Source organism: Neoarius graeffei, chromosome 8, assembly GCF_027579695.1.
Source record: "Neoarius graeffei isolate fNeoGra1 chromosome 8, fNeoGra1.pri, whole genome shotgun sequence".
Lineage (NCBI taxonomy): Eukaryota > Metazoa > Chordata > Actinopteri > Siluriformes > Ariidae > Neoarius > Neoarius graeffei.
In genome coordinates, this window is record NC_083576.1 from 69,578,777 (window position 1) to 69,602,302 (window position 23,526).

General features: G+C 40.2%; 1 protein-coding gene across 6 annotated transcripts in view; it reads left to right on the forward strand.

Annotated features, from left to right (window-relative positions):
• The window catches only part of ppip5k1b (diphosphoinositol pentakisphosphate kinase 1b), an 85,581-nt gene that overhangs the window by 42,336 nt on the left and 19,719 nt on the right, over nucleotides 1-23,526 (forward strand). For 2 of the 6 annotated variants that reach the window (XM_060928113.1, XM_060928112.1), the window contains exons 16-26: nucleotides 3,718-3,839; nucleotides 3,919-4,101; nucleotides 4,199-4,340; nucleotides 6,977-7,195; nucleotides 7,294-7,426; nucleotides 11,310-11,433; nucleotides 11,532-11,639; nucleotides 11,725-11,841; nucleotides 11,993-12,130; nucleotides 14,086-14,182; nucleotides 18,722-18,850. In XM_060928113.1, coding sequence (XP_060784096.1) covers nucleotides 3,718-3,839; nucleotides 3,919-4,101; nucleotides 4,199-4,340; nucleotides 6,977-7,195; nucleotides 7,294-7,426; nucleotides 11,310-11,433; nucleotides 11,532-11,639; nucleotides 11,725-11,841; nucleotides 11,993-12,130; nucleotides 14,086-14,182; nucleotides 18,722-18,850 — 1,512 coding nt within the window. Of the gene's footprint in view, nucleotides 1-1,563; nucleotides 1,606-3,717; nucleotides 3,840-3,918; nucleotides 4,102-4,198; nucleotides 4,341-6,976; nucleotides 7,196-7,293; nucleotides 7,427-11,309; nucleotides 11,434-11,531; nucleotides 11,640-11,724; nucleotides 11,842-11,992; nucleotides 12,131-14,085; nucleotides 14,183-18,721; nucleotides 18,851-23,044; nucleotides 23,108-23,526 lie in introns of all 6 variants that reach the window. The other 4 variants (XM_060928118.1, XM_060928114.1, XM_060928117.1 and 1 more) reach the window with 4 other exon arrangements.

Below are 23,526 nucleotides of genomic sequence, written 5' to 3' on the forward strand. Positions count from 1 at the left end.
AATTTTGCCGTTCTTTTTTTTTTTAACACCTAGAGATATTTCTATAGACCCCTTCGCATGTTTGTAAACAAACCGACCGTTGCCAGGATGCATGCGCAGCCTGGACTCAGAAACAATGGCGCTGCCCATAGACCGGCATTATGAGCTGTCAGATTATGTAAAACAATTGTCGTTATAAGATCGAGAATGCTACATAAATAAGTTAACTCTAACAAGTGGACATCGCCTACCGGATCCGTATTTAATTAAAGAGTGGACGGACGATGTTAGTAAGTTTTCCTCTGATACCTGAAGGCAGTCATACTATTTACAAAAAAATGTCAAACTCAAAAAAAAAAAAAAAACTATTTACAAAAGTAGCCTGCCATCAACATTCTGGTTACAGCGAGACTACAACTTGATTAACAATGGGACATTCATATTCATTTTGTTTTAATCAAATTATGCCAGTGATGTGATGGCAATGTGGCTTTAGCTACAACAGCAAATACCAACACTAAACAGCAATTTGCAGGAGGTAATGGCATGAAAGGAATGATAGTGTAAAGAGTGCAGCTAAGAGAAATCAGAGCTGCGTAAAAAGCGAGAGGCAGAGACCAGAAATGAAACTGAACGGGGCGGGAGCTAGGTTAGAGCAATCAACGTAAGTTGGCATTTAGAGTGAGGGCACACAATTTTACCTTTCCATCCTTGCTTTAAAATTGTGATTTTCGGCATACACAAATAATGATGGCACAAAATCTGGACTGCTTGAGTCAAGCGAGACCTCTCCTACAAACAAAACTGCATGCAAAGCTAAGTTAACATGCTAACAATATTCATTACATTGTGTAACTATGACCCAGCTAATCAGACAAACGTTACCAAAGTATTTTGCTACATCAATAAACGAAGACTAGAAAGAATAAAAAAGAAAGATTTAATAAATAGCCTGATCTTACCTGTGATGAAGTGGGCGCTGCAAACCCGCGCATTTTTGATGGTGCTTTCATCCCAGTCTACACGTTTGATGGCTTGTAGCCATAGACGTCAGCGATTTTTTTGGAATGGGTGAGATCCTGCTGGAATTCTGTACATTTTAACCCCATCACTGCTACGATTCTGACACCCGACAACACAACACCTAGGCATTTCTTCCAAATATTTCTTCTCGTCTCTACCGTCGCTGAGTCTTTTTTGGGTCCAGGCTGCGTGCGCAATTTCCTCTTATGTATGAATGACGTTTACTGCGAAGGGGTCTATATATTATATATTTTATATATATATATATATAAGCAGAAAAAACTGTTGCGAGCTTGCACCACTACATGAACAAAGAAGTGCTAAAACATCGTTTCTCTCAAAGTTGCGTGCATGTTTATAATCTCCTGCCATGCCATGAAGAAAGGGCTTTTTTTTTTTTTTTTGAGGGTTCATACATTTTTTTGGAGTAAACAGGAACTATCCATGGCCAAACTGTTTCCTGTTGTCTCGCTGAGTCATATTCTGCTGTTGGAAAGAGAGTAACACTGTGTTAGTGTTACTCACTGATTTGCTCTTCTCTTGCCTTGAATTATAAACTAGATAATCGCAGATCCCTGGGCTGTGAGTCCCCTACTGACTGTGGTAAGAAGGGCTTTCAAGTGTGCGAATGATATTGAGCTTTCTGTGCTACTTTTCTCATTATCATTTAATGCCCGATGTGTTGCCTGTGGTGTGTGCACTGTGTGGTGTGTCCCTAGCTAGATTAGTTTACTAGTTATTTCTAGGCAGTGTTATATCCTTCGTATGTATTAGATTTTTTTTTACATGTATAACTTGATTTCTGTGTGTGATATAAATTATTGATTATTGACTTCATAACATCGCATAAGACATGAAAAGACTCCATGATATTAGTCTTCATGACTGTAATAAAGCTTTGTGTAGTTTCTTAAGTAGTGTGAAGTACACAAGTCTATGGTGTGCCTTGGTTGTTCAGAGAAATGGTGCTGCTTTTAATCTTAATTGTTGAAAATGGACATTTAAGTGATGTGATCCCAGGTCTGTGTTGTCTTGTAACACTCACATATTAAAAAAAAAAAGCCACGGAGGCATTTGTCTTTCGTGCCTAAGGTTTGCATGAATTAGTCTTATTTTGCAGACAAGCTTATCTTTTTTAAGAGATATGACATTGTTTATTCTGTCCACATTCACTGGATGTGAGCAATCAAGCAATCTGACTGGCTACTCTACTACTAGGCTATCAGCTCATATACCATGAGTAGAGAAAACAAAATGGCGGCACACATCGAGTCAGATATATCACTTTGTTATCAAGTATGTAAAGAGGTGGCACAGTGGTGTAGTTGTTAGCACTGTCGCCTCACAGCAAGAAGGTTCTGGGTTCAAGCCCAGTGGCCAACAGGGGCCTTTCTGTGTGGAGTTTGCATGTTCTCCTCGTGTCTGTGTGGGTTTCCTCTGGGTGCTCCAGTTTCCCCCACAGTCCAAAGACATGCAGGTTAGGCTAATTGGTGGCTCTAAATTGACCGTGAATGTGAGTGTGAATGGTTGTGTGTCTCTGTTGCCCCTTTTCCACCAAAGCGGTTCCAGGGCTGGTTCGGGGCCAGTGCTTAGTTTGGAACCAGTTTTTCTGTTTCCACTGACAAAGAACTGGCTCTGGGGCCAGAAAAACTGGTTCCAGGCTAGCACCAACTCTCTGCTGGGCCAGAGGAAAGAACCGCTTATGTCAGCGGGGGGGCGGAGTTGTTAAGACCAACAACAATAACAAGACCGCGAAAGATCGCCATTTTTAAGCGACGAGAAGCAGCAGCTGTACAAATGCGAAGTCATCCATTATTATTATTATTATTATTGTTGTTGCTGCTGCTTCTTCCGCGTTGTTTTTGCTGTGATATTCGCTCCAAGGTTTATGTAAACTTAGCGCCGTAACTTCCATATACAGCGACATAATGACGTATACAGCGACGTAATGACGTGGCTCCGCTTAGCACCGCAAGCGATGGAAAAGCAAACTGGTTCTCAGATGGCTCGCAAGTTGAACGAGTTGTGAACCAGCACCAGCACTGGCCCCGAACCAGCCCTGGAACTGATTTGGTGGAAAAGGGGTATGTGTCAGCTCTGCGATGATCTGGTGACTTGTCCAGGGTGTACCCCACCTCTCACCCATAGTCAGCTGGGATAGGCTCCAGCTTGCCTGCGACCCTGTAGAACAGGATAAGCGGTTACGGATAATGGATGGATGAATCAAGTATTTAAAAGAAACAAATAGCTAAAAGAATCTATTCCCCCCCCAGTATCTCCTGTTCTACACTCCAGCCCAGTCAGTGGCAGTAATGCACCTTTAAGTTGGTTTACCAACTGCCAAAAAACCCTAAAGAAGAAAATGATTTTGTCGGATGTTTTGTATAAAGTTTCTATTTATCGAATTTGTAAAAAAATAACAACAAAAATGCTCTGTTTCTCAAAATCCAGTGAATGTGGATCGAATAAAACAGTTATTCCACTCAATCTCATTGTATGTGGCTTATAGCTGACTCAGCGCTGCCTGCCTCGTCGGCTATCAGCTCATGTGTGACTTGATTTCATGGAATAACTGTTAATTATACATACATTAGTGTTTTTAGCAATAAACAGGAACAACAGGGAAAACTAAAACAGCACATGGCAAATACATGGTGAATGGTATTCATTCGTGTTTGTTCTTTTGCTAAAATACAAGACTATACTTTCTTGTAGGAGACTATGCTGGCTTCCCTGGCTGTGGCCTACTCCGTTTACACAGCACCTACCGCCATGACCTCAAGATCTATGCGTCAGACGAGGGCCGGGTACAGATGACTGCTGCTGCTTTTGCAAAGGTACCTGTCTGGACATATTTGTGTGCTTTTTTTCTGCCAGTATATGTCACATCCACTACATATGGAGTGTGTGCTTTAGGGGCTGTTGGCTCTGGAGGGTGAGTTGACCCCGATCCTGGTACAGATGGTTAAGAGTGCCAACATGAATGGCCTGCTGGATAGCGACAGCGACTCGCTCTCAGACTGCCAACAGCGTGTCAAGGCTCGGCTCCACGAGATCATGCAGAAAGGCCAAGACTTCATTGAGGAGGACTACCAAAATGTACAGCATATTTCATTACCAGTGACTTTCCTCATTTACACATGTCTAAAAGGTGTGCTTTGTGTGTTTGACTTTCTCTTGATGACATTTGTTCCAGCTTGCCCCAACTGGAAGCCCCTCTCTGGTCAACTCTATGAAGCTCATAGAAAATCCTGTCAAAATGTGTGACAAGGTTTTTGCTCTCATTCAGAGCCTCACACATCAGATACGCAAGCGGCTAGAGGACCCCAAGTCTGCTGGTATGGTTACTTCTCCTTTTGATTGCTTTAAAGCCCCAGAAGACTTCTAAAAATAGCCTAGAAACTGTGTGTACACTATAATTTTCATGCAAATGTTCAAACCTCTCAGAACACAGTAAACTAGCATGAGGTATTTAACTACAGTAGTAGTAAACTAGTTCTCAAGTAGGCATGGATAGGCTTTTCATCTTGATTTGCATTTTCATAGTCTCAATTAATTTTTAATAGCACAAAAAATACACGGGGCGGCGCGGTGGTGTAGTGGTTAGCGCTGTCGCCTCACAGCAAGAAGGTCCTGGGTTCGAGCCCCAGGGCCGGCGAAGGCCTTTCTGTGTGGAGTTTGCATGTTCTCCCCGTGTCCGCGTGGGTTTCCTCCGGGTGCTCCGGTTTCCCCCACAGTCCAAAGACATGCAGGTTAGGTTAACTGGTGACTCTAAATTGACCGTAGGTGTGAGTGTGAATGGTTGTCTGTGTCTATGTGTCAGCCCTGTGATGACCTGGCGACTTGTCCAGGGTGTACCCCGCCTTTTGCCCGTAGTCAGCTGGGATAGGCTCCAGCTTGCCTGCGACCCTGTAGAAGGATAAAGCGGCTAGAGATAATGAGATGAGATGAGAAAAAATACACCTCAACAATGAAAACTACTTTGTTTATTACTAACATTAGCTACAGTCGCTAGCTTAGCACACATGCTCTACAGCTTCCCAAATATTTTTTTAGAAAGAACTAAGAAAGTGTCTATTTTAACCTTCTGGGGTCTGAGGGTATTTTCTAGCACTAATGATTTTGGTATGCTCTGATGTCAGTTTCAACAAGTCTAAGCAGTATTTTCAAAGTCATATGACTTTTTTTTGTATTCAGCACAAGTTCAGCTACAATAATATCCATGACCTTACCGATTGTGACGAACCGTTTTGGTCACTTGAGGTGATTCTGTTCAGTTTTAGGAATGTATTAAGCACAAAAACTTAAATCTGCTCCATTGAGTTGGACAATTAACTGGCCATCAAAAAAATTATGTCCTATTGTTTTGGGATAAAGGGTTGGCAGCGGGAGGGGTATTCAATGAGAAGAGTAAAAAATTCCATTCCATTCAACGAGAAGAGTGAAAATCCTTCCCACTGCCAGCTCTTAATCCCATCAGGTCAAGTGATCAAAATGATTCATCACAATGGGTAAGGTCATGTTTTTACACACATTCCAACACAGTTCTAAAGCTGCTTTTTACAACATCTTCATTTATCTGGTATTTTTGTAAAAAGTACAGCCATGACAGACATACTACTTTTGTATTATTGTAGCTGAATTGTGCCAAATACAAAAAAGTCATATGACTGCTTAGATTTGTTGAAATTGACAACAATATCAGCGCATACCAAAATCATTAGAGTGCCAGAAAAAGATGAAGAAGAAAACAGAGCAAACAAGCACCAGTACACATTTTATTTCCTCAATGACAGTGCACGTTTTATTTACTCAAGAAGCGTGCACAGATTATGCGCTACACCGCACACATATCAACCGATATGCTCATAAGAAACAGAAGAAATATTTACTCGGGTTGATCTTCGGCTGGATCGAGTCGAAGTTCAAAATGACACCGTTCATCATCGGTGTCAGAGTTCTCAAGATCTGATGAACTGCTGAAATTGAATCGCTGTCCTGAATCATCCGAAGCACCTCCTGAGCATCAAATCGCCGTGCCATCTCGCAGCAAGTTTTACCTCCAAACAGGTAGCCTAAACTATGGCTGACAGATTTTATCCTGTTTACAGTGGACGTTCCCACCGCAAAAAAGAGACCAATCGAAACCGAAGGAGTGAAAATGATTATCATGCCGTTAGCATGTGAATAGTCTTTTATGAATATGTAAGTAGGCGCTCAGCACTCTGACTCCGGTGTGACTGAGTAAGGTGACAAGTTTTATGTTTCATCTAATTTAAGTAATTAAAAAATATATTATTTGGCAGTGGGCACATAGGAAAGTGTAAAGTATAAAGTTTCTGTTAATATGTTTATCATGGGCAGCACGGTGGTGTAGTGGTTAGCGCTGTCGTCTCACAGCAAGAAGGTCCGGGTTCGAGCCTCGTGGCCGACGAGGGCCTTTCTGTGCGGAGTTTGCATGTTCTCCCCGTGTCTGCGTGGGTTTCCTCCGGGTGCTCCGGTTTCCCCCACAGTCCAAAGACATGCAGGTTAGGTTAACTGGTGGCTCTAAATTGACCATAGGTGTGAATGTGAGTGTGAATGGTTGTCTGTGTCGATGTGTCGGCCCTGTGATGACCTGGCGACTTGTCCAGGGTGTACCCCGCCTTTCGCCTGCAGTCAGCTGGGATAGGCTCCAGCTTGCCTGCGACCCTGTAGAACAGGATAAAGCGGCTAGAGATAATGAGATGAGATGTTTATCATGCTTGTATGATAAAAACTTGTGAAGATATTAATCTATATACTGTACATGACCTACTCATTCTAAACCTCCCAAGCTTCGCTGGCGAAGCTCTCAACCCCAGAGAGTTAAATTTGACTTTTGCAGTGTGTTTAAAAAATTTTGGGTTATTAAAAAAAGAATACTTTCATCTCTTGTAATCCATTAAACCACTCATTTTGTCTAATCTAATGTGATTTGACTCATTTGTATCAGATCTGCAGCTGTACCACAGTGAGACTCTGGAGCTCATGTTGCAGCGCTGGTCCAAGCTAGAGAGGGACTTCCGCATGAAGAATGGCCGCTATGACATCAGCAAAATTCCTGATATCTACGACTGTGTGAAATATGACACGCAGCACAACAGCTCTTTGGGCCTGGAGAACATGCTGGAGCTCTTCCGGCTGTCTCGCGCACTCGCTGACATCATCATTCCTCAGGTGGAGCAGCTGAGAGATTTTTATTTGTTTGATTCTTGTCTGTATTTTTTCCCCTCCATGTTTTCTGTCTCTCATACAGTATGTGCTTACTACCTCAGGAGTATGGGATAACTAAAATGGAAAAGTTGGACATTGCTAGTGCCTACTGCCTACCTCTGGTTAAGAAAATCCAGCTGGACCTGCAGAGGACACATGAGGACGAGGCTGTCAACAAGCTCCATCCACTGTGAGCCTCTGGACCTTATTACAGTAGAATACGCAACGTGATTATCTCCTTAAGCCGGTGTGATTTTGTTGTTTAGTGATTATAATGCTGTAGAAAGTACTAAAGTGGTCTTGGCTCAAGTCGAACCCATGAAGGCTACTTAGAATACAAAGCGTGATTTGTGTTTGGACAAAAAAATATATATTTTAATGAGTCAAAACATCCTCAATATACAGTAGGTGAATATCTAATATTTAAATAATATTGGGTGGCGTTGAGTGGTATATCAGATATATTCCATTTGGCTAGCATGATATTGAACGAGTCAAAGACGAGTGCTAGCTGAATGGAATATATCTGATATACTACAAAAAAGCCATTATTATTATTATTATTATTATTATTATACATACACATTCAATGAACCAAATATAGATTTTACAAAATGTTTGTTTCCAAATTGTCACAGTCGCTCACTAGCACGGAAGTTTTACATGTAATACGTATCTTATAGCATTTTCAATTCACTGCGACAGTTTACTGTGGGCGCCACCAGCGAACAAAGAAATGCTTCTGCGCATACGCAGCAGAAAACTCTCTCACTGAATAGTCACATTGGCTCTGATGTGTGACGTCATGTTGTCTTGGCAATCATGCAATATCGTAAACCATATTCAGCGCTCATGCTCCATTGGGTAGAGTGACGTAATACACGTACCGTAGGATAAGCGATATGCTAACAATATTGCATGCTCTCAGACCAAATGAATGAAACCCATTAGAAGGGAACAGAATACATGTTTTTATTCCATCGAAAAAGTGTCCTGTATGTATAATAATTTCTATTATGTGATTACTGTAAAGCAAAAATAAGATTATTAAACTTATTTATTTAACAAATCTAGTTCACAGATCTTTTTAAATTATTTTATTTTACTAGCAGATTACTTTGCTTATTTCAAGCATTTATTTTTTCAAAAGAAGCAAAATGATTTGCCAAACCATACAAAAAAAAATTAAAAACTTTGAGCCAACAATATAAGACCGTTTTAAAAATGCATTTTGTTTCAGAAATACATTTATGCATGGTCATTTACTCTTAACTTTTTTCTTCTAAGCCAGTTTCAACCTTTATTGAAATGTCTAGGCAATGAAGAATATACAGTGCCAGTCAAAAGTTTGGACACCCCTACTCATTCATAGGTTTTTCTGTATTTTGTATTTTCTACATTGTAGAACAATACTGAAGACATCAAAACTATGAAATAACATCTATGAAATTATGTGGTAAACGAAAACGTGTTTCAAAAAACAAAATATGTTTCATATTTTAGATTCTTCATCGTAGCCAGTGTTTACCTTGATGACACTTTCCACACTATTGGCATTATCTTAACCAGCTTCATGAGGTAGTCACCTGGAATGCTTTTCAATTAACAGGTCTGCCTCACCAAATAGTAAATAATAAGTAATAAAAATGCAGTAAACAGCCCTGTTCAACACCACAACTGTAGTGATCCATATTACGGTATGTCAAGAACCGCTCAACTAAGTAAAGAGAAACGACATCCATCATTACTTTAAGACATAAAATGTCTTTTAATTAATGTAAATAATGAAAAAACATTGAATTAGAAGATGTGTCTAATTTTTATGCCTCTGCCACCTTAAGGTGCAGGAGGCATTATGTTTTCAGATTGTCCATCTGTCCGTGCGTCCGTCCATCCGTCCGTGCATGCGTCCGTGCGTGCGTCCGTCCCGAAACCTTGTGAACACGATATCTCAAAGGCTAATGAAAGGAATTTCACCAAACTTTCACCATTTGTGCGCTTTGGGACAAACATTAACTGATTAGATTTTGAGGTTAAAAGGTCACAGGTCAAGATTACTGTGAGGTCAAACGTCCATCCCCAAATCACAACTTTATAAGGCGTGTAGTCTACCAGGCGGAGGCATCCCCATCAACGCCGTTGGCGTCGAGTTCTATCTAGTTTTTTACTGGTACTGTATATTCATTCAGGTGTGTCTAAACTTGTGCATGAGACAGGATTGTTAAAATTGGAGTATATTATATCATATTTGCAATATTTCACAGTATATTTGTTTTATAAATTAATAGAATGGAACAACAAATGCAGGGGCGGCACGGTGGTATAGTGGTTAGCGCTGTTGCCTCACAGCAAGAAGGTCCGGGTTCGAGCCCCGTGGCCGGCGAGGGCCTTTCTGTGCGGAGTTTGCATGTTCTCCCCGTGTCTGCGTGGGTTTCCTCCAGGTGCTCCGGTTTCCCCCACAGTCCAAAGACATGCAGGTTAGGTTAACTGGTGACTCTAAATTGACCGTAGGTGTGAATGTGAGTGTGAATGGTTGTCTCTGTGTCAGCCCTGTGATGACCTGGCGACTTGTCCAGGGTGTACCCCGCCTTTCGCCCGTAGTCAGCTGGGATAGGCTCCAGCTTGCCTGCGACCCTGTAGAACAGGATAAAGCGGCTAGAGATAATGAGATGAGATGAGAACAACAAATGCAAGCACGTAAAATTAGTCAAAAACATTTGACAGCAAACTTTAAGAATGTTACATTTGTTTTATAGTAATGTCATTATTAGGAATGCTGCATAAATTCAGCTATATTCAAAATGTTTTGCTTGCTGACATGGCGAGAGCAGGGAGACTTGAGACAGTTTGTATTCCCATATAATTAATTTCAGCCAATCAGGTTTTAGATACCATCAGAAGTTAGATGTTGTCTCTTAGAGTAATCTACTTCCTTTGGAGCCACAAAGCTGGACACTGCAGTAAGGTCTGTGCAGTTCAATATTTTTGTGAACCAAAACATGTACAGTATTTTCTACTTCACCTCCATCTCCATTCTATGGTGTAATGTATGCTGGTGAATTTGGGATTTGTTAGGAATTAAAATATGCAGCCTAGAGTTACCATCTCATCTCATTATCTCTAGCCGCTTTATCCTGTTCTACAGGGTCGCAGGCAAGCTGGAGCCTATCCCAGCTGACTACGGGCGAAAGGCGGGGTACACCCTGGACAAGTCGCCAGGTCATCACAGGGCTGACACATAGACACAGACAAACATTCACACTCACATTCACACCTACGGTCAATTTAGAGTCACCAGTTAACTTAACCTGCATGTCTTTGGACTGTGGGGGAAACCGGAGCACCTGGAGGAAACCTACGCGGACACGGGGAGAACATGCAAACTCCACACAGAAAGGCCCTCACCGGCCACTGGGCTCGAACCCGGACCTTCTTGCTGTGAGGCGACAGCGCTAACCACTACACCACCATGCCGCCCACAGTTCGTCATGTTACAGATTTTTTTCTTGTGGTTTATAAATATAAAATTGTTTAAAAATGTTTGTTAAAAATGTGGGCGTGTCCCTACATGAGGATTAAACTTTTTTCATTCCTTATTGAGAATGGAACTGTTTTGTCTCGTCAGGTTTTGGGTAAACTGACATTTTTCTATCGCTGTACCAGCATTGTGTGTTCATACAGTTCATATGGTACAGGTTTTGATAATAAATACAAATTAAACATGTAGGCCTAGGTATTTTATTTTTGTTTCATGTCTCCCTACTATGTCCCAAGTCTCCCAACGTAATATCCCATATCTCCCTTAATGTCTCATGTCTCCCTGCAAAAAATAATGACACAAAAAGTGAATCCTGAAGGCCAGTATATGTGACAAGCTGAGAAACTAATGTTGTGGTAAGAGGGTTTAGTAAATCCTCTCTAATGCAATATAAATGTGATGCTACCTGCAAAGAATTTCACACAGTCTACAAAAGCTGAAAACTTGTCCCAAGTCTCACTGCTCTCCCTGATCATTTTTGCAAAACTGACGTGAACTTTTGTGAGTGATCAGGTTGTGTTTTTATCTCCTCCTGGTGGTTCAGGTATTCGCGGGGGGTGATGTCTCCGGGTCGGCATGTGCGGACCCGGCTTTATTTCACAAGCGAGAGTCATGTTCATTCCCTGCTCAGCATCTTCCGCTACGGAGGCCTTCTTAATGTCAGTATGAGCCAGACAGACACCCATAATGCATATAGAAAGCTGTTGCTCTGAATCCAATTTTAAAACGAGTCTGTGTTCATGCTGTTGTGTTATAGGAGGAGAAGGACGAGCAGTGGAAGCAGGCCATGGACTACCTCAGTGCTGTATCTGAACTTAACTACATGACTCAGATCGTCATTATGCTGTATGAAGACAACAATAAGGTAAAAGCCTTTGTCCTCTTATATGTATCTTGTGCTCCTGTATGCCAGTGTCCTTATAGCTGTGTGTGTATATATATGTGGACAGGATCCGTCTTCAGAGGAACGTTTCCATGTAGAGCTGCACTTCAGTCCCGGGGTCAAGAGCTGTCGTGATGAGGAGAATGCACCAATGGGCTTTGGGTTCCGCCCTGCCTCTTCTGAGGTGTGTGTGTGTGTGTGTGTGTGTGTGTGTGTGTGTGTGTGTGTGTGTGTGTGTGTGTGTGTGTGTGAATGATTATCTTTCATAAAGATATTTCTACACTGCTTTGAAATAAGAATAAAATGGTTCAAGGTAATGTCTGATGTGAATGCAGAACCAGGAGAAGCAGGAAAACCTGGGCAGTCTGGAGAATTTGTCTCAGGATGAACCTGATCGAGCCATTCACGCTGAGCCCGTGAACATTCACAAAAAGTCCCCACTGATTCGGAACCGAAAAACCGGTTCCATGGAGGTACTGTTCTTTAACACAGCCTCTAGCCTCAGTCTGCTCACATCCAGCACAGTCCTTCTAAGACATGGATAGAACAGTATGCCAGCTGTTCTGGAGTTATATATTGAGAAAGGCAGCTAATGATCTGCTAAGGCAACTTGTAAACCATAAACAGCAAAACATAAAACATTTTGTATCTGCTGCTCTATAAACAACAGGTCACTCAAAGTGAATTTCCTATTGGTTTATGTTAATAGTTTGTGCTCACAGTGAATTTAGAGGTCTGGCTTGCCATTCATCTGAAGCCATGGATTGTTTTTTGTTATTACTGGCTAAGATAATCTTAATAGTTGGGCTGGTTTTGATCCACAGGTTGATATTTGCTCAGACCCATTTGATGGTTATAATTTGATTAAAAAACAAGTATTTTAAAAGAATACGTTACACCAGTCAGTGACACAGTTAAAAAAATGTGATTGGCTTTGCATGTCTCTTAGGAAGCATGTGTTAAGGCCGGGTCCCACAATAACTATAACTACAACTATAACGATAACTATAAATAAATCAGTCCCCTGCAGTTTATATGGTTGGTGGTCACACCAGACTGATAATGATACCTATAGCCCAGGTCTGGGTTTATCCGTATCGGTGAGGTTGCTTCTGGAGCAATTTTTCCAGGCTTGGACCTAATCCAATAAAACATCTGACCAATCAGGTAATTGTTTACATGTGACATTGTCTGAGCAAGTACTGTTTTCCCCAGGCATCTTTGTACATCCTTGTTTTGCATCATGAAGTCACGGAATACAGATTTGCGGAAAATAAAAAACATAATACAAAGCACAGATCTTTTATTCATGGATTTGTGATTTTCCCTGAAATATCAGTAGTAAATTAATAAAGTAAACATATAAAAGCATGTAAAATATTTTAATTATGAACTTCGGCAGTCCAAATATTTAATTGTTTTAGACTTCTTAATTTTTTTTATCCGTGATGCATCATCCATATGAAATTGATAACCAATCTGTAATACACTGAAACGTCTGTGACCAATCCGTAAATTATTTGCATCCGTATTAAAATCCATAACCGCTCTGTATTTTGTATTCTTTTTTATTATATTTCTGTAGTGTGTGACCTATCTGTATTTTATCAACCACCGGAGTATGTGTATGGGTTGTTTTGAAGTCCAAGCTGTATAGTATGACCCGGAATAATGTGCTACTACTTGGAAAAAACTTCCATGACTATTCCTAAGTTGCATGCATTTATTTACCTGAGTGCCAGGACCTACTGATATTATAGTCGGGATTATAATTGTGGTGTGACTGCTCCAGACTGGAACTAAATTCAGGCAGAGGTATAGTCATAGTTGTAGTAAAAGGTATAGTTGTACAGTAGTTATCTGTGTTGTGGGACTGGGTCCTTAGTCTTCACCCTCCCTCAGTGCCGGTTCTAGCTTGTATGGCGCCCTGGGCGAACCCCGCCCCTTCAGCAACATGGGCTGCACATGTTGCCCATACCTAAATCCACCACTGCGCTCCCTAGTTTGTAGCGGTCATATAACAGAGGAGACCTGACTGGTAGGTGGGAATTGGCCAAGACTAAATTAGGGAGAAAATTTTTCGGAGGGGGGAGGCAATTCATTAGCAGTTTTGACAAGCTGAAATAAACAGTGTCATAGGGCTTGGCAATGTGAAACACAATATCAGCGTGATGCACAATATCACAATTCCAACAAGTTGCTGGAATGTACAATTTTTCTACAAGTTAAATATATTTTCATAGCATGCTCAAAGTAAATACAATGATAGCAATTGTATATTGTAAAAATGTCTACCTGTATACCATTATAGTGTCAGAAAAAAAAGTTTGAGATGTAGAATATAGAAGAAAATTAGCTTGTTGTTAAGTTTCTTATTGCCTGCTTTAGCTTCATATCTAGCATGTACGTATGTGTATTTTGCATGCAGGTCCTCTCAGAGAGCACAACCTCCTCTCGTGGTGCTGCTTATCGTCTCTTTCCTTCATATTCACGCCAACCCTGTGAAGTCAAATTTGGTGGCCTTGGTATGTATCAAATGCTAATCTCTCGCATACAGACAACAAACCGTTCCGGGTCATTCCATGCCAAATCAACAAGAGGCTATGCTCGACCATCTCAGATTTCAATGAAATTTGGAGGGCTCAGAGATACTATTAAAAGAAGTTAATCCCCAAAACTTGAGCTTCCTATCACCAATAGTTTCAGAGATACAGGCATTTGAATTTTTCGATTTTTTTGTTTTTTGCTCAAAACATGCATATTTCAAAGTGCAATATAATCTTTATTATGCAAGATAGAAACCTAAAATTTTGCACAGAGAGACTCAATGTCTTGTACTACAAGCTTCAACTTAGAATTTCAATGGTCATTGTATATTAGATGGTGATTTTAACAAGGAAATTAAAAAGACAAATTTGCATTTTTTGCATTTTTAACTCATTCTGGAAGCTTGCCTGTGGCAGTAATGCTTAAACTAAGAATGTTATTCAAATCTACACAGAAATATCTACCAATTTCAGTTTTACCAAGTCTCCACTATTCCTAGTTTGTCTGTAATAGGGTTTTGAAATTCACCGATTTCTAAAACATGCCATTTTCAGTAGCAAGAAATCCATTGTGGGGTAACAGTTAGGAACTTGTACATTTTTTTCAGTAATCCCCAAGACCCATATTTTATATTTCCAAATTTTTGTTCTGTGTCTCTCAAGTATTTTTAAACTACAGGGGTTTAAAAAATCCATTTTCACCAAATTCAAATTTTTGATATATTTTCATATAACTGATATTTGAGGGTTAATAAATGCTTCAATAAGGTTCAAGTAGGTTAGGAGACATGTTTCTTCCTCAATTTTAAATAAAATTTCAATTAATGCTCAGTATTAATTATTTGTAAATTGATTTTAATCTAAGACTGTGTAACATTAGAAATCAATGACCAGCTATTGTGTACCAGTCAACAGCCAGCTTTATCAATATCAACACAGCACAATAGGTGACCTTTGATACCAGAACAGGTGGCTCATATCTTATAGTTTTACACTACGTTCAGACTGCAACCTGAAACGACCCATATCCGATTTGTTGTGTAATCCGATTTTTTTGTTAGGCCGTTCACATTACCAATTATATGAGACTTGTATGCGATCTCCAATATGAATGGAAAACGACCCAAAAGTGTCCCGCATGCGCAAATTGACACATAATAAGCACATCTACGTAATACGTAAACAAAAAAAAAAAGCGCACTCTTCAAGTTTGCAAGTAAAGCATGGAGAGAGATGAGGCGAGACCTGGCGATGTGGTTTTTGTGGTGGCGGCGGAACTCACACAATAATCTGATTAATGTGGGCAGCAGACTAATGAGACCGAAGGTGTCAAATTACTGGAAATTTCCAGAACAATCTTATAATCGTGTAATACAGGATGATTTAACATCCAGGTCCCTACCAAATCCACCATTAGCTTGATCAATTCTATAAAAGTCTATTTAAATTCTGAAAACTGTACAAATGTTGTTGTTTTCCACCAAAGAGACGGGATTAGCCAACGCAGGATAGTGACGCTTGTCTCTTGTTGATGACGTGTAGGTCGCATGAATGCGACCTGTCCGGTCAGACTGCAGTCACATGTGAAAATAACGGATATGCATTGGAATTAGGACCACATATCCAAGCGGCCTGGGTCGCATGTGAAAAAATCGGATCTGTGTCGTTCAGATTGTCAATAACAAATCGGATACAGGTCACATATGGGCAAAAAAATCGGATATGGGTCGTTTCAGGGTGCAGTCTGAATGTAGTCTTAGAGTCTGTAAACTGCATACTTGTTCAGATAACATTATATTGCTTGGATTATATTAAATACATTGTAATACAGAGCACTGAGAAAATTTACCAATGTTATTAACTGAATGTGTTTCTTTGCAAGGATTGGATATTTTGAATAGTTGACTAGGGAATTTAATTGTAGTTGCTTTCAATTTGAGATCAGTATAAATGAGTTTGTTCTTAGACATCTAGAAATGGCTGAACTTCCTCCCTGTTCTATAGGAATTGGACTAAAGAAAGATTCTGACTGCCATAAACTAACATACAACAGAAATTGTAAGTTAAGTGATTTATATGAAAAATGACTGACTTCTTTAGTTTTTATATATATATTTACTGAAAAATGTTAAATGTTCATATTTAGCTTATTTCAGAATGATAATATTTTAAAACCATATTTCTGTGACATGAACACAAGTAAAATGTTTCCTTATCTATACAAATCATTTAGTTGTATTTATCAGTCCTTAATCATCAATAAAATGGAAATAATATCAAAAATTCGAATTTGGAAAAAATGGATTTTTTAAACACCTGTAGCTCAGAAATACTTGAGAGACACAGAACAAAAACTTGGAAATATAAAATATGGGTCTAGGAGATTACTGAAAAAAATTTACAAGCTCCTAACTGCTATCCCACATTGGAATCCATGCTACTGAAAATGGCATGTTTTAGAAATCGGTGAATTTCAAAACCCTATTACAGACAAACAAGGAATAGTGGAGACTTGGTAAAACTGAAATTGGTAGATATTTCTGTGTAGATTTGAATAACATTCTTAGTTTAAGCATTACTGCCACAGGCAAGCTTCCAGAATGAATTAAAAATGCAAATTTGTCTTTTTAATTTCCTTGTTAAAATCACCATCTAATATACAATGACCATTGAAATTCGTCTCTCTGTGCAAAATTTTAGGTTTCTATCTTGCATAATAAAGATTATATTGCACTTTGAAATATGTATGTTTTGAGCAAAAAACAAAAAAATCGAAAAATTCAAATGCCTGTATCTCTGAAACCATTGGAGATAGGAAGCTCAAATTTTGGGGATTAACTTCTTTTAATAGTATCTCTGAGCCCTCCAAATTTCATTGAAATCTGAGATGGTCGAGCATAAATTTGTCAGATATTTTGTTGATTTGGCATGAAATGACCCTTCCATCAGCAGTGTCGGTCATCAGATCACATTTCTCTCTCTCTCTTTCTCTCTCGCTCTGTGTGTGTGTCCTGTGGATGACCTAAATACTAATAAAACATTAACGTTTTCTGCACAGCACCTATGAGGTCCTTATGTGAAAGGTCAGACCATACCTGGCACATAGTGTGTCTAAAAGTAGTTGTTGGTATCACAGTGAGTGTTATCCTGGCCTGTCCTATTCCTGTCAGGGAAAAAAAAAAAGCTGGAGTAAAACAATGCAAACAGTATCTCAGGCTACAAACCAGTGAAGCACTTGAAACTTGTCTAACTATTATCTACACACACTTGTCATGAACAATAAAAAGTTAATATTCCTTTGAAGGAAAGATGAGGGCAGCACGGTGGTGTAGTGGTTAGCACTGTCGCCTCACAGCAAGAAGGTCCTGGGTTCGATCCCAGTGGCCGGCAAGGGCCTTTCTGTGTGGAGTTTGCATGGTGTCTGTGTAGGTTTCCTCCGGGTGCTCCGGTTTCCCCTACAGTCCAGAGACATGTGGGTTAGGCTAATTGGTGGCTCTAAATTGACCGTAGATGTGAGTGTGAATGGTTGTCTGTGTCTATGTGTCAGCCCTGTGATGACCTGGCGACTTGTCCAGGGTGTACCCCGCCTCTTGCCCATAGTCAGCTGGGATAGGCTCCAGCTTGCCTGCGACCCTGTAAGACAGGATAAGCGGCTACAAATGATGGCTGAACAATGATAGATTTGCCAATTTATAGTTCTGAAAGAGATTTTCAGTTCCTGAAAGGCATAACATCACAACAGGCATAGCATCACACAAATAATTCATCATTAAGCCAATATACAGTATGAAGTCCAAAATTAATGTGGACTTTACATTTTAAACCAGTTAAAGTTGAGTATGTACTGCTGTATTTATACTAGATATGAAAATGTTAAAAAAAAAAACGTAGACATGATTTTGCTGTCTAAATATAACGTCAGTTTAAATCAAATCCATAAACAGTGTTTCACTTTGTAGAGGACTTGTTAGTAATGATGCGCGTGTTGCATCTGGTCCATCTCTGCCACTGGGGCAAAAATAAACTTGACAACCCGTCTGTGACTAGCAGTTCATGGGAAATATTTGGAATGTCCCACACGTCACACAGCTCTGAGTTTTCCTTTTGCTCTTCCAGAAACCAGTTAGTTTTCCGTTACTCAGTGTTTAAACACACAAAGTTTCCACTGAACAGTTTGTAATGATTTTGAGTTATGTGTTTTTCTGCACACACACACACACACACACACACACACACACACACACACACACACACACACACACACACACACACACACCGAGGTTTGGTGCAGGACAGAAAAAGGTTGTGACTTGATTATTATATTAGCTGCTAAACTACCATAATTTAGCATAATGTGATGCCAAAAAAGTGCCTCCAGTGAGCTCAGTGCTGTGCATGAAAACCATTAAACCATTAAAAAGATGCTGCATGATCAGGAGTGAAAATTAACCACCATAACCCCTTTTCTTTCTAACACCCCTCTCTGTCCCCTTCATGGTCTTTCCCACCCCCTCACAGGCTCCCTGTTCGCTGGCCTCTTCAGTTCCTCCTTCTGGGGAGCGTCCTCCAGTGCCCCCAACCTTCAAGAGCTGGCCCGAACCCAGCGCAAAAAAGCCACATCCCCTCAGAGGCGAGTCAGTAAAGAGGGTATGTTCTCTGTCCAATTGCGCCTTCTATCTTCAATGAAGCAAGCTGATCAAAAGAATACACTCAGTTCCTTAGCAATATTCCTGATCTGTTTCTATTGCTCTTGGTAATCCATGCTTCCCGATCATTTCTCTCCTCCTCTATTGTTAAAACCTCACCTCTCCCACATATAGACTTTTTCGTTTTGCACAGACTTGGCTAAAAGCTGCACTGCCGTTTCGATTTCTGTCTATTTCCAGCTTCTTTCTAAAGCCTGGGCTGTGCTTGAAACTCTTGGTTTCATCTGACCTTGACCTTACTTCCCTGTTGATTTTCTTTAGGCTGGTTGAATGATAAAATTACACCTCCTAACCAACCCTCTGTTCCATCCAGCTGGTCACTTTAAAGCTACCCGGCCTTTCGATTTCATAAAATCGGTGAAATTTAGTTCCATTTGAAATTTGGTCATTGTGATGTATGTTTATTTCTGTAATATCTCAAAAAACAAGCCATTCTGTGGCTGGGAAGTTATTTAATTTGACGGGATTCCTGAGCAAATAATGTGCATGAAATCGCTCGCTTTGTGCAGTCAAGAAAACAGGAAGTCCGTGTGCGTTTACCATGTGCAGGTTTACCTTCTTCTTCTTTTGGGTTTTACGGCAGCTGGCATCCACAGTGTTGCATTACTGCCATCTACAGGTTTACCTTGACTGTGCACTGACAGTTACATCATTCTGTCGCTAAACGAACAGCTGATCACACCAAGGTGCTCGCTGACCACCAATATTTATTCGTTTGGTCCTGCATTTCCTTTCCTTTGCAACATAACATCTTTTCTTCTCGCTTTCCGTTACTGTAGTCAGTCTTTCACGTTTCATTCACACACTCACGTCCTCCATTTTTCTCTCTCGTTTCAAATTTGTATCCCATAATGCCTTGCGCGAACAGGGAAAGCCCACCACGTGATGCATGACGTAGTATCTTGAATTGGGTCATGGTGAAGCAAGAAAAAATAGCGGAGAATTTAGGGCCACGTGGCTCTAATTTCATTAATTGTTCTATTTAAAAAAAAAACTAATAAAATTAGAAGTCTGTGATTCAAATTCAGTAACTTTTGATTCACTAAACAAAAATAATTGGGTGTTGGGAAAATTCTTTTTATGACCTAAACTTGAAAAATCTGAAAGGTGGTCTACCTTTAAATTCACCTTGGCATATTGATTTTATGATTCATTTTGTGTGACATTTATTAGACACTAAAACTTCTAGGCTGATGCATGGCATGTTGGATTTTAACCAGCACCTCAATTTGTGCTTGCAAGCCAATTTACTGAGTGAGTGGGTGTGTGAGTGGGTGTGCATTATAGACACACACGTACAGTATAAGGATATTATTGTAGTATAAGTAATAATGTGTATCTTGTTCCTTTCTTATCTGAATGTTTGTATGATATGTGTTGTGGTCCCCTTTGTATTTGTGCCCTTTTTTGAAAGCTTTGTTATACTGTATATTTGTGAATTTGTACATAAATTATTCAAAATCGGCTATGTTTGTTATCACCTCCAGAGGGCACTATTTTGCTTGTTTTGTAAGCATGGCATGACTGATTTTATCTACATGATGTCATTTTTATTAGCTTAGTTGAGGATTGGAATATATGTGACAGTTCAATTTAGTGACTCAAAACCTTTAAGTCTGTAGACACTTGCCAGTTTATCAGGTACACCTACTTTGTGCCTCTGCTTGATAGCCATTTGTCTGTTATAACTACTATATTGGCTAATTTGTATGTGTACATACCTGTCAGTAGCCCCATGTGTCAGTCCCCTCTTCTCTGTCCATCAATAGCTATGGACCACCATAGGACCCATCTCATCTCATTATCTCTAGCCGCTTTATCCTGTTCTACAGGGTCGCAGGCAAGCTGGAGCCTATCCCAGCTGACTACGGGCGAAAGGCGGGGTACACCCTGGACAAGTCGCCAGGTCATCACAGGGCTGACACATAGACACAGACAACCATTCACACTCACATTCACACCTATGGTCAATTTAGAGTCACCAGTTAACCTAACCTGCATGTCTTTGGACTGTGGGGGAAACCGGAGCACCCGGAGGAAACCCACACGGACACGGGGAGAACATGCAAACTCCACACAGAAAGGCCCTCGCCGGCCACTGGGCTCGAACCCAGAACCTTCTTGCTGTGAGGCGACAGCGCTAACCACTACACCACTGTGCCACCCCACCATAGGACCCTTTAATTGATAATTTTACATTCAGGTGACAAATCTATCCAAATCTAGTTACAATTAAGGATACAGTTGATTAGTTGGTAGTTATGGATCTTGTTCAAGGACTCATAAGTGGCACTTTGGTGCCCCTATCACTGGAGCACCACTGATCAAATGTGTTTGGGTGTTTTTTTTTTCCATCAAATGGCAGTTTATCTGTCATTTTAGTGCTGCTTTACATTACAGGCATTCAGCAGACGCTCTTATCCAGAGCGAAGTACACCAAACCCAGAGCAGCCCATGGAGCAGTTGGGGGTTAGGTGCCTTGCTCAAGGGCACTTCAGCCATTCCTGCTGGTCCAAGGAATCAAACTGGTGACTTTTTGGTCCCAAAGTTGCTTTTCTAACCATTAAGCCATGTTGTCCCTCGTATTAGTGGGTGTTTCACTGGACCGAGTTTGTTAACCACATTGGCTTTGCTGGCCACTTTATTAGACACCTATCTTGTTGGGCCACACTAAGTGTACAGTTAGAAATTAATGTTCTTCCATGCACAATTTGTGCTAATTGACCTCTAGCGCTATAGTGGTGATCCTGTGGTGGACAGATCAATAAGATAGAGAAGGGCTCATAAACTGTGTACAGCTAAGCTACAGTCCATAACTGTGTTTCACTGTTAATTAACTCATCCGGTCAACGGGCAATGAGCTTATGCCATCATGTGTTGTGCTGTCCTTCATTCATCCGGCGTCGTCCACATTTCACGAAAATCACTTTTTCTCTCTCAATTCTTCACTGATTTTTATTCTTTTTGGCAGGAAGGTAGGTCTGCCTGGGGTGCATATAGCTTCTACTCAAATTTGCAGAATTGCAATTAATAATGAGGATATGGAGTAATTAAACCCTAACTAACGAGCAGTTTCCACCCAAATCACTTCTTCTCCCTCAATTCTTCACCGATTTTGATTCTTTCTGGCATGAAGGTAGGGGTACCTAGGTTGCATATAACTTCTACCCAGATTTGCTTAATTACAATTATTAATGAAGTTATGGACTAATTAAGCCTTAATGAGCAGTTCAACAAAAATCGCTTCTTCTCGGTCAATTCCTCGCCGTTTTGGATTCTTTCTGGCAAATTGGTAGGTATTCCTAGGGTGTATATAGCTTGTATATAGTGTATATCGCTTGCAACATTTATTGTACAAGGTGGCCCACTTTAGATTGTTCCTTCTGGACTAGACAGAGCCAGAGTGAGCTACGACGTTATTGACGGTCTCGTTTATTTTTGTTGACATCGTATAAAAGTATCATGAAATTCCTTTTAAAGTTTTATTTTTAAAATTGCAACACCCTGTTTTGCTGGGAGTTTACAAACCAAACCTATATGTAATAATACATGATATGTATCGTAGAAATGTCTTCATGTACTGTGAGATGATATTTTTGTAATATCACCAACCCTGACCTACAGATGTGCCTATGGTAGGTGAACCTGATAAACAACCATGCCAGGATATGTAGCTGAAGTTTAATGGTAATGAAGTAAACCTTTCCATGCTTTTGCTAGATAAATATACGCCTTCACTTCCTGGCCTGTTCCACTTAATTACATCTCTATATTCAAAGCCATCTGCAGGTTTAATGGTTTAGGACTAAATTGGCTTTTATTGAAAGCAGGTTGCATCAGTGTTGTGGATGATGGAATTTTGTCCACAGGGTGTCACTGTATGATTGGGCCTGAGGTCTGGAGTATATTAGACCACTAAGATTATGCCTGAATTACTGCCTGGTCATGCTGCTCCATGGAAATGAGAGGAATGAGGCTAGTGTTTATATTATATAAGTTTTATATACAGTTGCTTTTATATGTATTTTGTAAGGCTGTTACTTTTGGATCGAGGGTTTGGGGGTTCTGCTCATACCATTCGGTTAGTTCTGGGTCTAAATGCACCAGAGTGACAATGCTTTTTTTATTTCCTCAGAGTTGCTCTCAATGCCGGCTGTAAAGAGGTTTTCTGTGTCATATGCCAGGCATCCAACTAATGGTATGAATGTTGTTTAGAGTCCTTGTGTTCAGATACATGCATGCCCCTGGGAGTCATTTCAACAGATCAATTAGTAATTTGTTGGCATTTTGATGTCATGACCCTAATTTGCAAATTTTGTGAAGTCCATTATTTCTTCTCACAAATGTTCTAACCCATTCTATTAGGATTTACAACCTACAGCATTACAGTTTTGGACTTAATTCTTTCCTCACTCATTTCTTTGTAGATAAGTGCATGTCATTTTCTTGCATATATCTCATATTATTCTGTCCACATTCACTGGATATGAGCAATTACGCACCCTAATTGGCTACTCTACTACTAGGATATCAGCAAATATACCGTGAGGAGAGAAAAACAAAATGGCAAAGCGTGTTGCTGAACCAACTGAGGACAAAATAAAAACTCTGCTCAAA